General features: G+C 31.5%; 1 protein-coding gene across 1 annotated transcript in view; it reads right to left on the minus strand.

The window, feature by feature from the left end:
* Window positions 1-19,907, minus strand: part of LOC111628339 (intraflagellar transport protein 57 homolog) — a 51,673-nt gene that overhangs the window by 16,115 nt on the left and 15,651 nt on the right. Inside the window, exons 4-7 of the mRNA XM_023372111.1 lie at window positions 16,651-16,704; window positions 8,858-8,976; window positions 8,658-8,751; window positions 2,783-2,869 (exon numbers count right to left, since the gene is read on the minus strand). Coding sequence (XP_023227879.1) covers window positions 2,783-2,869; window positions 8,658-8,751; window positions 8,858-8,976; window positions 16,651-16,704 — 354 coding nt within the window. The remainder of the gene's footprint in view (window positions 1-2,782; window positions 2,870-8,657; window positions 8,752-8,857; window positions 8,977-16,650; window positions 16,705-19,907) is intronic.

Here is a 19,907-nt window from a genome sequence, read left to right on the forward strand (position 1 = left end):
CCTCAGGATACGAAATTAATCCATTCCGACACTCAGATCGTATCATGAAAATGTCGTAAGGTGAATCATTTTTCTCCATACGATTACATGTAAAACCAAATAATTCGTTCCAACATGAAAAACACACTCAAATTAAAGCTAAAGTAATACATTAAAAAATAATAATAATAACTATAGTAAGGAAAATACTAAAAAATGCATTTTGTAGTTGTAAATGTATAAATAACCGTAATAGAATAATAATTGATAAAAAAAAAATGTAGTTTTATTTGCACTTTACCTTTGAGGATAGATGACGGTGAAGGTGTAAATTGGTGACGGAAGAGAGGGAGAAGGGAAATGATACTAAAACTTAACTTACATAACATAATGTAACAATAATTTAAAAATAACTTAGAAAAGATTTTAAAAAATTAGTGTTGTTTTATTTTTTAACTATTTTTTTAATTTTTATTCACTGCTTTTTGGTTTCTTTCCTTCACTTCCACCAGCACTTTCACTGGATAGAGGTCGCTTGGTAAAATATCTATCCAAAGAAGTTCGGCTTTGCCTACTTTTTAATGTTTCTAAAATGACTTAGGCAAATGTCATTACTCCGAGCAGCAATACGGCCAGTGTGAACTTTTTCGGGATGTTTCTTTTCAATAAAATCAGTCACTTTCTGATAATACCTCAAGATTTCCTTTATCGAGCAAGATCCTTCCACGACGAAGCAAACGCGCCGACTGAGACCAACGAACAGAAGTGAATAAAAAATGGCGCTGCGAACTAATGTAACGTCATATGGTGAGTTTTTGTTCGTATCGTGGAGCAAAAATAAGTTCGAATTTCATGTCGTATCCTGAAAATTTCATATGCTGGGGCGTTCGTATCCTGAGGTACTACTGTATAGTAGAAGCTGTTTTTCCGGATAAGCTTTAATGCACTCCATCTCCCCCGCGTGAGAATTTCGAAAAATCCCTTCTTAGTGCGCGTTTTCATGACATACCCTAACTGTGTACCAAATTTCACCTCTTTAGGTTCAGCAGTTTGCTCTGGGCAATGATGAATCAGTCATTCAGTCAGTCAGTCAGCCAGGACAAGTAATTTTATATATTTAGATTGTCTGAGATTGATCCTTAATAAAGAATTAGGTATACTACAAAAAATATATAGATTATCCTTTTGAAGTAAAAAGGATTAAAAAGTAAAAGTAAGTAAAAAGCTAATGTCAGTTTTTCACTTACAATTAAATTAAGTTTTGATATATTTCTGTATTGAGTTTACAATGAAAAATATCATTATGATTGCTTAAAGAAATTAAGTAGATGTAGCTGTAATTTTTAACACATGGTAATATATATATATTAGTATATGTAAACTGTTATAAATTATTACTTCTTTTTAATTCAGGTTTTAGAACATTCCAATACACTATTGCTCTATAGTATGTTGATCTTTGTCCTATTGATAAAATACTTTTACATAATATGTGCATTTGTTGTCTATATTTTAGTCTACATAATTCAGAATATACATCATTGTTGTTCCTCATCATACATTGTTTATAGAATTTGATCTATAATATTTTTTGTGGTTGACTACACCTATAACACTATACTTATGGAACTCAAAATCATGTATAAAGACAGTGTTTGTGGCACCTGTGCCATAAAATTTTCATGGCATAGCAACAGTATGTATCAATGGTATTGGTACTGGTACATGGTATCGGCAAATGGTATCAATTATAAAAATTTTATGGCACAGTTAACACAAACGCTATGTTTATACACAATTTTGATTTCCTTAAATATAGTGTTATAGATGTAGTCTAACAACATATGACAATTCGTTTATAATTAGCAATTATGACATTCATGGAAATTGACTCACTCACTCTGCTCGTGTGCCAAACTTCCATTCATGCCATAATCGCCTGTATTATAAACTAATTGCATAATATACTATTATATGTAACAATGTAGCTAAATGTAGCAAAGACATTGTATTTATATTTTTTTATAATTGATAATTACACACTTTGAAAACATTAAATCTCAGTAAAAACTTTAATAAACAAATATTTTCAATCTACTACTAAGATCATCATCAGATCCTTTTAACATTCCAATTTTGGAATGTGATGAACAACAATGACATATTACAAAAAAAGAGAGCAAAAATCCAAAACTTATATATATTCTATATAAAATTATTGCAATACACTTACAATTTAAAATGATCAATTTAAATTGTAAGTACTCAATGAAGAATAAACACAGTTGAAAACAAAAAGTCGCATCTAAAATAGTAAAGTGGTACCTCAGGATACAAAATTAATCCGTTCCGACACTCAGATCGTATCATGAAAATGTCGTAAGGTGAATCATTTTTCTCCATACGATTACATGTAAAACCAAATAATTCGTTCCAACATGAAAAACACACTCAAATTAAAGCTAAAGTAATACATTAAAAAATAATAATAATAACTATAGTNTATATATATATTTTTAACTATTTAAAAGCTTTCAAAAATCCTCATATATATTAATAATTATATGTGGAAATCAAAAGTTCTTTGCAGTCTTTTCATTCTAAAATACTACGATATGTTAATTTTATTAATTAATTAAATTAATGTACTTGCATCCAATTTTCCGTACATGACTTCCTATGTTACTACATTAAAAATATTAGCATATACTCAGTATTTTTGGAGTGAAAAGGTTGCAACAAACTTTTGACTCAGCCTATATTTATACACATACAAACACAGACACACACACATACTACTCACAGTTCTAGATAGAGGAAGATTTCGCAGTCCTTCTAAATCTAATATTCCTCCTTCTTCATCATCGTCGTCATCATCATCATCATCTTCCTAAAAAAGTTATAAATATATAATATACTTTTGATTAAAATGGCTTATGATATTTTACACATTAAAAATACTTTGAAGAAACTAAATTAATTTTTCTATCTCTCATTTATCATCAGGAGCAAACAGCTTTCCTTTACAGAGTTGATCTTTTATTAGAGGCTACACCTCTGTGAAACTATGCAAAACGATTTCAGTGGTGCATCATACTTTGAACTTAATTCATTCCAGGAAGCTGTTTGAAGTCTGAATCAATATTTTCCTTTAGAAATAAAGGAAAGTGAGTTAATTCATTCCTAGACGATGTCAATGCCCATTTCAATAAAATTAAAACATATTTGCATAATTTATAGTGAAAATAACAATTAAATGCCCTAATAATAAATTAAAACACAAAAACAATAAATAACGCATGCAAATACTGTATAATAAAACAAAAATTGCATTTACTAATTACATGCCATTGACTTTGACATCTTAAAAATAGCTGCTAGATCTTCAACTTGCTTATTGCTTTTACGCTTTGCCATAACTTTCTTTTTAGCTCCAATCATTGATATTACAGCTTTCCTCTTGCACTTCGTTGCCTACACCCACTTCTCAGATGCCATAATTAATTAATAAGTAAAGGTTACATTGAGTTGAACAGAAAGATTTTGCTGTTTTTGACAGCCATCATTTCTTAACAGTTGTGAAATTTAACACATTATTGCTAAGATGAGGTTATATTCTTCATTTAAAAGCTTATTTTAAATTTTTTACTTCACATGTTGTTTAAATAAAATCAAGTCAAAATGTCATCAGATAAGAAGTAAATCAGACATATTATGCTTTATGAGTTTTGGAAAGAATATAATGCCATACAAACAGTACAAATAAAATTCATAATGTGTATGGGGAAGGTGTTCCTACATTTAAAACATGTCAAATGTGGTTTAAAAAGTTCCATTCAGGAATTTTTGAACTAAAGGATACAAAACATATGAAGCACCCAAAAGCTGTTAATGAAGAAAAACTGCAGGAAAAAATTACTGAAAACTGATAAATAACACACAATATATATATATATATATATATATAATAATTAATCATACCAAAACTAAAGTTAAAAAAATGGAAAACATACGAGCATAACCCGAAAGCAACAGATGACTCATATGCACAATAGATTGCACTTACACTTTGAGCATGTTTTTTCACTGCCTACACAATTTGAACTTTGAAGCTTCTTTCAAACTTCAAGGCAAATTTTTGTCAAATTTAACATTTGAAGTTATAATCATTCGAAGTACACGGTACCACTATATTTAATTGATAATATACTTACATATATTTCCAATTAAATAAATTTTTAATTTGTAAAATAAACAGAAATTATTAAAAAATTGGAATTTAGATATTTCCTACTTAAATATTAGATAAGGAAACACACCTTTTGCACACCTTTTAATTTCCAGCAATAGTTTAATGTCATAAAAACATTTTCGACCTATTCACAAGGCTTCATTGGTTAGGACTAACAAATTGAATACATAAATAGCATTTTGAGATTAAAATCAAACAAAATACAAATTTACAGATTTAAAAGTTCTAAACTTAGAAATATAATATACAATTTAAATTAAGAAAATAAAACTTGATAATTAAAATTTTAAAATACACAAATCATCAATAAATAAAGGTGTGTTTCCTTATCTAACTGTATTAAATTCAGTTTGCTTTGAGAATATTTTAATCACATAAGTATTAATATTAAATATCAGAATTCTGTGCAGAAAATCAGAAGATTATCTGTGTTTAAAAATTAATTGTACTGGTGGTGCAATAGCAACGTATCCCAATTCCTGCACATAATTCAGACTTCAGATTACTATTAGTAATAAATAGTAGTAGTGTAATATTGTGTTTTCTTTTACCTATTGTTGCTGATTTTTTCAAAAAATGTCGTCATCCCATGTGTGGGTTGTCTAAAATTTTCAATTCTTAATTTGTCGAAATAGACTAAAGGTTGGGCACCGCAGCTTTATAGTGTGTATCAGTCTATCTAAAGTAGACCACCTTTTGGTTTTTAACAGCCTAGTAAATCTCAAGCACTTATAAATATTTCAAATATGTGTGGGATCTGACATCTAATGTAACATATGCACTTTATCAAAATAAACCTGCGCATTGAGTATGTTGCAAGTACCATGGACTGTTTCTTACTGATGTTGTGTACATGCTTCTTTACTCTTACAATGAGATTCCTGATAGTCACTCCAATGCATACTAAAGAGCAGTCCACTCTAGTGCCATGTAACAGAATAGCATACAGTCGACCCCCCTATAAGATAGAGATACGTTCCATTCTCTAGGAATCCGATTTCTTACGAATCCTTCCAATCACAACCCGACACGTGTCAAGTTTACGGACTACAGCTGTTTGAAAGATTTTCTTGCATAAAATTAATCGATTCTAGACTAATCCAACTCAACATTTCCAAAATACGTATATATTTTTTGGGAATAATCCGTATAAACTACGCTATAAACAAAAAATTGTAGGATTACTTACCGAGTGTCACCATTCGACATCGCCATTGCTCAACATTGTTTTCGTCGCGGAACAGCTCAGCAAAGAGCGGCCGATTTCTAACAACTTATTTTTCTGTGAAAACTTCGTAGAACTTCGGAGACATCATTAATATAAATAATTTTAATCGCCGTTGAATAAGAAATGTTTCTTTCACAAGAAATGTATAAAATTACAGTACTGTATTAGACTTACGGTACCTAATTTACATACTGACAGACGATAGTTAGCGTAAAAATCTCCGTAGCGTGGCGCCACGCTAGACGGCGGAAATTATATATTTAATTATAACAAAGTTACAATAAGTTAATATATAATTATATATACAGTACCTAATTTATATATAATTAATATATAATTATATGTACAGTACCTAATTTATATATAATTTATATAATATTGTCCAGACGATAGAAATCTCTCCGTAGTTGGCGCTACGGACGGCGGGAAAGTAGTTTGGCTGCCCGATGACGTTTGATGTGTTTATAGGGAACTTTTACTATTTTTTACGGATACCGGTAGCAATTTTTTCGTAGTTTTATAGGAATCGTAATTATAGGGGGGTCGACTGTATACACCTGGTGTATAGTACTCATCTACTGAATCTTTATCATTTCTAATAAATGCAAAGATAGTTGAACTCCTCCTATAGACAATTCTGTTGTTAGCCACTCTGGCAATTTCTTTATAAATGTTTGACATCATCATCTTGTTGATAAGCATGGTCCATGTTTCCTGTATAGTGGTGTACTAATCCATTAAATGAAAGTATTAGAGTAACTGTGTTATATTGTAACAGATGTGATGAACCTTAGTTCCTTGTCCCTGTCATATACTATAGATCTGTGTAAAATTCTAATGAGTGAACAAAAGGCAGCAATCTTGTATTTGAAAGGGTTATGGGATAAGTATGAAATGTAGAGAGGACAATAAGCTTCCTTTCAATAAACTCTAGTAAATGTTAATTAACATGGAGCAATACAGACTATCTAAATTTGCATCTGAAGAGGATCTAAATTATTCTCTATCACCTTTTTGGCTAGTTTTGATACAAACTAGCCATAAACTATATACAAATACCCTTGTAAAACATAGTAATTACATTCCAAAAAAGTATTGTGTTATTCAGAAAGTAATTTAGTTTTTTCCGTGGAAAAAAACACAATATTTTTATAATAAATAAATATTTTATTGAATTATATATCAACCATTTTGGCCAAATACCTGTTGTCATCGTTTCTGGTAGTAGCATGATTTCACATTCATAAAAGTTTTGATCGTTGCTTACAAAAAACTGATCCAAGTGATTTTTGACATTGTCATTTCAAGNGTTCCTTGTCCCTGTCATATACTATAGATCTGTGTAAAATTCTAATGAGTGAACAAAAGGCAGCAATCTTGTATTTGAAAGGGTTATGGGATAAGTATGAAATGTAGAGAGGACAATAAGCTTCCTTTCAATAAACTCTAGTAAATGTTAATTAACATGGAGCAATACAGACTATCTAAATTTGCATCTGAAGAGGATCTAAATTATTCTCTATCACCTTTTTGGCTAGTTTTGATACAAACTAGCCATAAACTATATACAAATACCCTTGTAAAACATAGTAATTACATTCCAAAAAAGTATTGTGTTATTCAGAAAGTAATTTAGTTTTTTCCGTGGAAAAAAACACAATATTTTTATAATAAATAAATATTTTATTGAATTATATATCAACCATTTTGGCCAAATACCTGTTGTCATCGTTTCTGGTAGTAGCATGATTTCACATTCATAAAAGTTTTGATTGTTGCTTACAAAAAACTGATCCAAGTGATTTTTGACATTGTCATTTCAAGTGTCTTACAGTTAAAAAAAATTTGTATAGACCGGAACAAGTAATAATCCAAGTGTGCTCGATCTGGCAAATATGGTTGGTGTAATAGCACATCCCATCTAAGTTATAACAGTTTCTGACAAGTTACCAAACTTGTGCGAAATTTGACATTATCGTGGTAAAACACTACACCTGTTTTGTTGTACTGGCCGCCTTTTCTGTTTGATGATATTACTCAATTTGTTTACTCAATGGCAGTACACTTTTGAATCAGTTGTTAAATTGTCTGGTAAAAGCTCCAAAAAAAAAAAAATTCCCTTAAAATCCCACCAAAGAGAGCATCTCTCTTTAAGAACATGTGGAACCCATATATCAAGCTTTGAAATGAAATCAATTTCTTTCAAGTAATCATAAACAGTTAAATTTGACAAATTTAATCTTTTAGTGATTTCACGTGTTGTTATTCGGCAGTTTGCTTCAATCGGTACCTTTATTTTGTTTTCATTGACTTCAACTGACCATCCAGAACGTGGTGCATCTTCAATATTGAAATTGCCAGAACGAAATTTTGTAAACAAGTTTTGGTACTGTCATTTTGTCAATACATCTTCTCCATAGAAGTCACATAATTTTTTTCTCATTTGAACAGCATTCTTACCTTTTTGGTAATAAAAGAGCAAAATATGCTGAAAATGCTGCTTTTGATCTTCCATATTTAATGGGACACAAAAAATAAACAATTGCACAAAATCAAACAAAATTTTTTACAAATAAGCCTTAAAATGCTAGCTGTCAAAATATATAATGATAATATGGTTTAGAATGAAAATGGCGAGAAAAATATGACTAATCCATTTAGTAGTAAAAAAAAACGAAATTACTTTCCGAACAACCCAATATATAAATATAGATTAGTATGATAATTAAGATAAATATATTACTTTAAAAAGAATCATTGATTATATGAGAAGTATTAGAATAAAAAGCTTGAAGTTTAACAACACTTAATAACGACAATATTGTTATAATTGTACCGTAGATTTAACAGTCCTGTACCTTTGCCACTCAGCCTTGCCTGAACATTGCACCTTTACGAATCTCTCTTCAGCATCATCATCTACAGAGCAAGAGCTTTAATTTGATACCTGAACCATGACTGTGCCCTTAGCCATTTACTCAAAATAAGTAAGAAAAGCTAAAAATACTCTTTCAATTGATATATAAATTTTAAGTTTCTATTTCTTCCACATTTGGTGTTACACTTATTTTTTTCTCTTGTATGAATTTTTAGTGTAATCCCCTTAAAAACAAGAACTTATTACAATTAACTATTCTCCATCAATAAAATTCACTACAATACATTATATAATCATTTAGCATCTGAACCAGATCATACTATTAGCATTTCTTCTTCAATCTTTTCTAATGTAACTTCAGCACTATCATCTATTAAGTTTTCTTCTTCCAGATCTTCAACTGGATGACTAGCTCTAAAATATAGGGGGGAAAATTTTTTATTTAAATCTACACTTAAAATATTAACTAAAATTTTTATATTTTTATTTTCATAAAAATAAATATCAAATTATTACTTACTTATTCCATCCAAAGTGAACAGCTTTTAATGCTTGATCAGCTAAACAATTCAGAACATAGATGACTTCAGTTCCAAATCCTGATTTCAATCTGCTGGGAGGAAAATCAACTGCTGCACCCTATTAATATAATATAAATATCATCAATACAGTATTACTATGTTTAATAGCTTAGTAGTTACACATTATTTGGCACAGGTAATTATAATATCTTTTTTATTATTTAATTTTAATATACTTCATATATTTATAAAAATTTTGAGGAAATCCAACAGTAAGTATTTTTGAAATGCTCATAAAAGGTAAAATAGTTATACTTTTAAGACTCCTTTTAAAATTTCTTCAAAATTTTTCTTTCTATAAATCAATTACACAGATTCAAAATGCTGGGAAATACATCTTAAGAATAAACAATCACATGCTTTAAGTTTCTTGTTTTAGGTGCTTTTGGATGCCTTAAAATTTGACCCTCTCTATGCTTCTAACCCTCTGCCCCTGCTGGAAATCTTCATACTGGACATTGAATTAATCACTAAAGGTATGAATGACACAAGTCAGGATTTTTTTTTTTGTTGAAAAACTGCTTCCCAGTCAAGACACGAAGAAAGCAATAATTTCAGCATGTAACGATTTCAGATCATTATACGCAAATCACGCCAGTGGTTCGAACAAAATAACATGGTTCTGATGAAAGCAAATAAGTCAAAGGGAGTAGTGTTACTCAAACAATCAACGTACAATGAGAAATTAAGAGAATATATTACAACCACAGAATGCCAGCCAGCAACCATCAACTTTTTAGTATCATTACAGCAAAGGGTTAAAAGATTCACATCCACTCCCTTGGCACAAGTTTTATATATGCATGGCTCCACAATCCATGCACCAAAAACACTAAGAATTTTTCATTTGCCAAGACTCTTAAGCCAGGAAATGAACTATATCTGGTAATCAAGAAATGTTATTCTCCAACATTTTTGATTGAGAAGCAGCTGGTCAAATTTTACCATGCAAAACTACTTATTATTCGTTTTCAATTAAATTAACTCTGGTCAAATAAAAATGTTTTGAACAAATTCTAATATATTTGGACTCAGGGGACCTTCAAACATTTGGAAATGCAAAAACATTTAGGAGTATTTTCTGTATGTATAAATGTCAACATGTGTCTGTGGGGGGGCACGATTTTGTTTACCCATTTTGAAGCTTAATAACAACTCCTGTGCTTTTGAAATTTTCTGAAGTTTTGCAGGAAGATTTGTGTATTAGAAAGATTCATGATACAGTAGAACCTCGAAAACTCGGCCTAATGTGGACCGAAGGGTGGCCGAGTTTGTGAAAATGCCGGGTTATCGGGAATGGGGTTAAAAAAATAAGTATGAGTGTTTCCTCAGAAAATACTGTACTGTACTTGTATGTATTGTTTACTTGAGAATATAACAGAGAATAAACTGCCCAAATACCCTTAAACAAAGGAAAAGTACGTCCTTTATGAAGGCATAGAGCCTTTACTACATGAAAATGAAAATTAATGAATACACTGTGTACAGTAATTTACCTGATAAGACAGACCTCAGAAAAATACTTTATGAGAGCTTTTATACTTTTATAAAGCTGTCTATAATGAAAATTAATTAACTAAGGATTTTTTTGCCGAGTTATCCGGAGAGCCAGGTTATCGAGAGCTGAGTTTTCGAGGTTCTACTGTATTAAATATTGGTGATTTTAGATTGACGAAGTGGGGACATAAAAAGTAGTTGTGTGTCATATCTCGAATAGGATCAAACTTAATAATAATTTTACTTGTTATTCTCACTTACAATTTTTCATAAAACCCATCCCTACTCTCAAAATTAAACTTTTTGCCATTTTATAATAATTAAAAATGTAAACAGTTTTTTTTTAAAATGAAATATTGCACCACACATACAGTTTTAAATATTTCCAGGAAAGTTAAGAGATTCATTGCTGGATTTTTTTACATTTAAATGGACCCACTTTACATTTCTGGATTTCTTGTCTCAATTAATGGAAAATGGCAAAGTTTAATCAAAATCAATCCTTTAAATTTTGAAGGCAAACTCAATTTCATAAGTCCATACAAGACATGCTAGTGACCGTGAAACATTCTAAAACATCGAAACAAAGTTATCCGTGTGATATCACTTTGTCATGCATGCTCATGAAACAACCTTATATCTCAAAAACAAAGTCATGGACATTTTTTATTACAGTTTTGGATTCCACAATCACAATTAATGGAAAATAGCAAAGTTTAATCAAAATCCATCAAACAGATTTTGAGAATGAACACAATTTTGTAAGCCTCGTAGCAGCTTTGCTAATGCTCCACTTCAATGATTCTCTTATTTTAATATTTTAAATATTTTTATTTGTTGTCTTTTTTGTAAAGCTATTCCTTTTTACTGTCATGTTGTAAAGCTATTCCTTTTTACTGTCATATTTATGACTGAATAGTAATTAATCATTTTTTTACTAATATATGCTTTCATATAATGTTTATATTCTATTTTATTATATTTTTGTTGTATTGTCATATCTAAAATATTAATGCTTAATACTGAGTACCAAAAATAAAATGAGGTTAAATGAAGAAATAAAAGTCAACATCATCTGGTGAGAATATCTAATAATTGATAATACAACGGATAAGTGCTTTCCAAGTGAACAAAGATACCAATTATGAAGATTAATTTGCCAACAACAAGGACATTTAGTGGTTTTAAAGTGAGGTTTTTAATTATATTAAAATTCAGTATGCCAGAGAAAATGAACAGGAATGTTCTAATATTTGAAGGAACATTCAAAATGCATTTTTCTTTAATTGGATGGTTTTACCATTGATTACATGGATAATTTTAACTATGAAAAATTTTGTTTTTTTTTAAATAGAAGATTCCCACATCATTGAAAGATTTTTAAGAAATAAACTGAAATATAATTGAGAATGTATCTTTAATTATCATCTATTATTGTTTGCTTTCTGTTCAATTGACCATGTAATTGACCATGAAATTTAGTGTTATAGGGTACATTCTTACTAATCTGACCTAGGAAGTACTTGGGTTTTTTCTGCATTTCATCATGACTTTTTTACATGGGAGCTCTTCTGGGTTTGGCATATTAAAACATTGAAGCATTAGAAGTCCACCAGTTTAAAATTTTTCACTTTAAGCAGGTCTTAGAAGTAGACCGAAAACATTCATGGGTCTGAAAAAGCAGCTGAGTGAATATCAAGGTAGTGAGTTTTTACATTAGAATAATAAATTACAGAATGAATAAACAAATGTTGCCTAGAAGGGCAGAGAAAAGACAAAATAGGAATAAATGTAAACAAACAAAAGATTCAGTAAAAGCAGAAATACATGAATAATTGTCCTCACAAGTTATGAGGTGTTGATTCAAACCACTCTCTCCATGCAAAAGATAGCCTTTTGTGATCGTCATAGTTAATGGAGTGGCCTTGATGTACTGATTTACATATTTTCAGGGCTTTTGCATGTTGAATAAGTTGTTCTTGATGGTCTTTATAATCTTGATCCATTCCTACTGCATGTTAGCTAACCCTCTGTTACATATAACAGAGCCAGGAAAGTAAAGAGGAAAAAGGAGAATGACTAAAGGAAACTAAAGATGGAGAAGAACTAATGATGAGCCATATATATATTTTGATGGTTTCCAGAAAGTTGCAATGGCAGATGAATATGTGCAATGCATACAGAATACTTCTCATTTTTAAAAATGCTTTTGATAAGTTTAGACAAAGTTGCCAGATTAGTTTGTAATTGCAATTTAAAATCAGCCAAAAGCCTGCCAGGACAGGAATCTGTGCATACTTTTAAATTGACTTTTATACATAGATATCCCAGAAAAAATTGTTAATTTATATCTTCCATCCTAAAAAAGTTTGTTCACATTTCTTTATTTAGATATTTTTGATAAATTTATTTTTAAGAAGTAATCAATTAATTTTGGAATATAATTTGCTTTATGGCAGATATTCATCATCATTGATGTTAATATACAGTGGCAGAAATAAATAGTTGGAATGCAAAATAGAGACAAATGCCATGTTTGCATGTGCAAACTGAACGTGCTTAAAAATTGGACTTATGTAGTTTCACAATTTAATCCAACATATTTTCTGTGGTTTTTGTTAATAAAATTTGAACAGATGTACAGTACATGCCAAATACTATAAGAAAAAGATAACATACACCACTGTCTGTCAGCATTATGTAAAAACATTTATTTTACTAGTACTTTCGACAGTATGGTCTTTGTTAAATTTACACTGCTTTATTTTAAATAAATGACTTTTTTGATATACCTCAATGTCAAAAGTAAGTAGGTATTGCATAGTTTCAATAATACCATATTTATTCCACCTACATTGAAAAAACAAAAGATTAATACTGCATTGGATCATCTTTGGCTTGTATGACAGCTTGTAAACATTGTGGCATTGTGTCCAGCATTGTTTGTAGAACTTTAATGTTGTTTTTGCTCCATTCATCAAATAAGGCTGTTCAGTAGACTTTCAAGCTTTTCTTCTTTGATCCAGCTCATCCCAAATATGTTTGATGGGATTCAAATCTGGTGGCCAGGTTAGCAGTTCAAACCCCTCGGAAGCAAAATATACTTGACTAGCCTAGACAAATGATTTGGGTCATTGTGTTTACACACAAATTTGATGTTGATGTCCATATCTTTTGCTGATTAACAAAGATTGTTTTCTAATATTGCCTTGTACAGTTTTGCATCCATGTGTAAGGTTGACGACTTTTAGAGGCAATAAGTTAATTGTGTGTCAGGAAAACCTAGGGTCAAATCGTATGTGGGTGGTGGTGGAGGCAAAGATGACAAGTGTCTTACATCAAACCATTTATTTTTGACATGAAATTAATTTACATAGTATCAATACACAATGTGATCTAGATCGGCTTGGTGGTGGTGGTGGTGGTCTCCGATTGTCGGCGATCAGATGCAGCTCATGGTCTGAAGATACTCGCCCCGGGGCTTGAATGGCAAAGCGTTTGTTGCATAGAAGGAGAGGCTTGAATGGCGAAGTGTTGGTGGACAAAGGTCCTGGATCTACGAAGCAACACTTCAGAGGAGAATCGACCTTTGTCCTTGAGATTTGGGGGTTTTATAATATTTTCCCTGAATATCACCCTTTTGATTGGTCCTGTTCACCCTCTCCCTTACCCTGATTGGTCATTCTTTTGTCTCTAGGCAAAACCCAAGATCGAACCAGGTCTGGAAAAGGTAGGAGAGGTGATAATGGAGCTTTTAAAGTCTGCACTCATATTTTACTCTGTTATGGCCATTTTCTCTGACATGTTTGAACCTAAATGGTCTACTAGATGTTCTTGTGTCCATTTACCCCCTAACAAGTTTGGGCCTACATGACTTAACAGATGTCCCTTTAGTCATTAAATCCCCCTTTCTCGATTGTTTCGACCCAACACTTGTTCATGAGCATCTCAACAAAGCTCTCTCTGTTGACATTCCCCTCTGCTGTTTATCATCACATCACATTTGTTTTACAATAGTAAGAAAGTTTTCTTTCTGTTTGCATTTTGTCACCAACACACCCTCTTGACCCAATTCGATCTTCGAAACTCTCCGACTTAAAAGTTTCATAATTAGTCAAAATTTCAACGCGCTTTTACAACCCTGAAACATACAATTGCTGATTTCTTCCTACTGGCAGTGTCCACAATGAGATAAACCATATCATCATAGATTGGGAATGCTTCACAGTCCCAATGCAATTGGTAGGCTTGTAGGCAAGGTTCTTTCATGACACAGTTTGTTGCCATCTCAAGCCCGCAATCTCAAATTTCAATTCATTGCTCCAAATCACTTTGTTCCAAAATCCAGGAGGATTTTTAAGTGATCCCTTGAAAAAGCTAGCTTCTTTAGTGTTCACTTTCAAAATGAATGGCACTTGACATGCAATGCATCTGTGAGAATCGGGGTTTAAGCATCAAAGCTTGAACCGTTTTCCGACAACGGGGCGGTGAGTCCCGCTCACAGGGTCAGTGGATGGCAATTTAGGAGGGCGAAAATCGAGTGGGAGGTCGCGGATAAGTCGATAAGGTGTTGACCGAGTACGAGTAAACACACATATTTAAAATAACATATATATATATATTTAATTAACTAATGATATATTTGAAAAGGTTACAATAATTAATAATACTGCTAATCTCTAACCGAGGTTACTATAGGCGGTTTTCCGGTTACATATTTACGATAGAGGATATTCTTTGATCCTTCTTAAAATCTATTTAGGAGTTAGCCCAAGTCCACCTGAGAGAAGGGAGAGAATTCTAATTACTAATTTGTAGCTTGTAGAATCTAACCGTGTTGTCCGTCTTTGGCGGTCAGCGATGAGGATCGTTAATCCGTTATTTCCTTCTAAGTTGGAGGCCACCCCGATACTGGCCGGGAGCCCTCTTTATACTGATTTCGAGGGGGTGAGAACTATGACGTTATTCATGATTTATCCGCACACTTGCTAGTGTGTTGATATTTGGATCTAGCTAGTTCGGACAAATGACAGAGAAGTTTGTTTAATTTATTGTTATTGGTGTCAAAATGATATGATTTTATGATATAAATTTCTATAGGTTTGATGGCTCTCATCCATAAATTAACAATCATTTGACAATAATTTCTTTAACCTGGTCAACTATTTAGTTATTGTTTATATCAAACGTCGTGTTTGACTATGAACAAGGCGATTTATTACCGTAACCACGTGTTACGTGCAACCAAGAGGTGATAAGAAATATCTCTTATTCCCTTCTTGTTGATACTACGTCTATAGAATAACTGTTAAACAAATAGAGATGATTTCTCTTATTGATATTTTAACATTCTCCTTTTTTTCTTATTCGAGGAGAGCGTCTCGGTCATTGACCGCAGAAGTCCCCCTTTTCTCTTTTACTAGGAAAATTCCTAGATTTACTGATCTAAAACAGAAAAAGGGTTTCGGACCTTCACACATCCTTTAAATCAAACTTCATTGAGTTGAAGATGGACAACTGATAAAGATGTTTCAATGCCAAAGTGTTCCCGATAGCCTGGGCAAAAGCTTGCAGGTTAGTGGAGGCTTCACACCAAATGGTATGTTCTTCTTGTGATGATGTGCATTGTGGTAGCTGGAACAATGAAAGTTTTGGACAGTGCCAAACCTCTCCGTCATCTTTATAACCTTGCAAATATCTTCAAAGAATAAATTCCTTTCTCTCACAATCACCCTGATGCTTTTCCCTGCACAATGATCATTAACAATTTCAATCCTCATATTATCAGGAAGTTCACCAGATTTTGGCATCTTGTGGCTTGATTATTCTTCACAAAAGTGCCCAACATGTCCTAACTTTACTGAAACCTATGTCCTCTCTAGCAGTGATAGAATATTGACTAATCAGATAGATTCTTTTTCAAATTTTTATGATTTATGGGCATAACTATTTACTTTTGAACAAGTTGTTTTGACTTGCTTAGGCATTGTTTTAGGCACAATTTTGAAATTATTATTTGTCAAAAACTAACATAAGTGATAATACAGTGTTGTTATAGATATTTACATAATTTCACAAGCTACTGTTGGTAACTTTGTATCAACAGGTAATGCAAAAATGTTGCTTAGTGTTTGCATTTGGTATTATTTTACCTTCCCACTTACTTTTGACTACCAATGTACTGTAATGTATTATAATAATAAATTTCAAGCTATAGAAATAAAAAAATTCTTACCATATTTCGCAGAACATCTAAGATGTTGGATATCGTAGAATTTGGATCATCATCCTATATTTAATATATTATTATTATTATTATTATTATTAGTATAAACTCAAAAATAAATTTTTACCGTAATAAAATAAGAAATTATCAAAAAAACATAACACCTTAATTTGTTGAGAAAATTTAATGAAAAAACAAACGCTTTCAGCCAACTGAAAGCATTTTGTTTTTTCATTAAATTTTCTCAGCAAATTAAGGTGTTATGTTTTTTTGATTTACTTATGCTGAGTGAGGGTACTTCAAGAAATTATCATCTTTATTTCAATAAAATATTTATTATCCAAGATTTTATATTCATGATAATATACAAGGGCTCACTTTATCATTTATCCTGATGCAAAAGATTGCACAATAATGTGCATAGCCAATGGTTCATTACTTTCACTACCATGTTTTAAGTAAAATTAATTAATTCATTAAACATATACAAATTGGTGGAAGTTCCACAGTAATACATAAATTTTCCAAACTAAAGAACAAAATGTAAATCAAAATGCAATCTTCACAAATCATGTGGCAACACATAATTCAATATCCTTATAAAAGACCCAACATTATGTAGTCTTCTATTTCAGCAGTCGGCAACCTTTCTCACCTCAGAGACCACTAAAGTCACAATTTTGAATCCCGCAGACCATTATCATGAATTTTTTTAAACAATACAAAATCTGTAGAATAATGATCATAAAAGTTCAGTTTTACTATATTAATATGAAACTCACATATTTAATTATAACAAATTACTGCAAGCCTAAAGTTCATTGCTGCTTGTTTGAAACAAGTTTATGGATTCTTCATGCTTTTCCACGAAGGACGACAATCGCACTCACAATATTGTTTATTGTTCATTATTTATTGATAACAGTCACTTCGTTTTTGGTTTTAGATTCGAATAAAAAACCCCAATGAGTGAAAAAAGAAACTAAGATTTTGCATTTCTTTTGTAATAACATTCGCATAACCTTCAGTTGATCAATGTTCCAATTTCTCCATGGACCACTCAAATTTTCTCGTGGACCGCGGACCACCGGTTGCCGACCGTTGTTTTATTTGGTACAGTGGAGTACAATAGAGCATCGATTATCCGAATGCCGATCAACCGAAACGTTGGTTAACCAAAAGCGTTCCAGTCAGACTGTGTTGTGCTGAATCAAACATTTTTGATACTACATTAACATTTACAGTATAATTTTTTGTTTTTATATTTCTCAATATATTTTGTTTGTACAAAATAAAGAAATAATTTTTTAACAATACAATAGACATGATTATTATTATAAAAATGTTATAAAAAATTATACCATCGACGAAAATTCAACATGAAGTGACACACAACGGAGAAAAATGTAAACATGGGATATATTGATATACTATATTAATAATGTATTTTTCTGTACATAATTGGTTATCCGAAAAATTGATTTTCCTAACAATCCCAGTCCCCAATTGATTTGGATAATTGACGCTCTACTGTACTGAAACATTGCCTTATACCAGTGATTCTCAACCTTTTTTTCATCACAGTACATTTTTAATAATTTAAAAATTTGGCGGCACACACGGTTATTTCGGTAAGTACCACAGGACAACCGGCGACATCATAGTGATTTTTAAACACAGTTGGTTATTTAGATCACATTTTCTAAATGCCTCAGTAACTATCGGCAATTACTGGTAACACCGGTTACAATTTCCAAACATGCCCTGGGAAGGTAGAACTAATCGAACTACTTCTCTGACGTTGCTTATGTTTGGGTATTCACAGTGGTGGCATACTTCCAAAATCTTGCAGCACAGTGGTTGAGAATCACTACCTTTTACTAACAAATACTACTGAGAAATGATTATACTTTATGAGGAAATAAAATGAAAAGAGAAACAAGCACAAAGATTCCACACATCTTGCAGCTGCACCAACAACAAACAATTTTGAATATGTACTACAGTGCAATAAAACTGTTTTTGTATTAATTTATTCAATGTTGGTTTTTATCTTTTACAATCAAAGATTCTTTGTATATTATGGTAAATGATTTCCTTCTGTTAATTTACTCTTGGAAAAAAGAGAGAATTTTGCATGTTGCTACAGAATTATCAAGCAATTTGAACAGTGTTCACTTTAACATATTAAATAACATATAATATAATAAAAAAATAAAACAAACTTTTATTATAATAACAATACAAGTAAAATATATGCAGTTTACACTGGAATATATGTAACAACAAATATAGAACCAATTTCCGGTGCAAATAATAAACAAAAAATAAAAATATATAAAAAAAAACAACAAACACTGCACAAACATTTTCTAACTCCTTCCATGTTCTTCAGGTGCAACAGAATGGTTATCCAATGGAACATTATCAGAACAAATGTCTATTTCTAAAAATTCTTAAAACAATGTACACATAAATCATGCATTCTTTCAAAACTATAAATATAAATTTAATGCTACGTAGGTGTTGTCATGCAAAAAACAATATTAAATTAACCACTATAATGTTGCATGTAATAGGGCCTGCCAGGCATTGACAACATCATTTCCTCTTTAAAATTTATACAGGATGACTCGAAGTTATGTTTAAAAACCTCTATGGCCTATAACCATCTGAGATGCTCTATGTGTGATGTTTAAGATGAGTTTGGTCCATGTGAAGTCCACAACTATTTCTGGATCTACCATATACGTAGAGGGCTGTGGATGTTCTGGCATGTTGAACGTCTCAGATATACTCTTGTATTCTCTTTTTCATAGAACGTTTAGTGGACCCAATGTATAGATGGATCCTATCACATCTGGTGTCTCCAATAGGGATACTGTATATGCTGGAAAGTCTGCTAGGGTTGGGTAGTCCTTTCCATTTTGAAGAATGATGAAAATAGACAAGCACCTCCGCAAAGCGATGCAAACTGCATTTTCTGGCAATTGTCTTGGCAAACCTGGGGACATCCGGAGAGTCAAGAACAACATTATCTAGAGCCATGCACTCAACTAGCTTAGTATGGGTGAAACATTTAACTCTAGATTGTAATTTATTGATGAATACATCAACTCTTTCACACTGTTTGTGTGATGTATTCTTGCAAGCACTGTATTTACGCATCCCATTTCACAACAACCAAGGCTTTGTTTTGTCGGCTCTAGGTTCTTCACTTCCCAAATGTCCCCAGGCTGTTGCATTTGCCAAGACATACAAACAAG

This window comes from Centruroides sculpturatus, unplaced genomic scaffold (assembly GCF_000671375.1).
Source record: "Centruroides sculpturatus isolate CEXI.00-Female unplaced genomic scaffold, Cexi_2.0 scaffold489, whole genome shotgun sequence".
NCBI lineage: Eukaryota > Metazoa > Arthropoda > Arachnida > Scorpiones > Buthidae > Centruroides > Centruroides sculpturatus.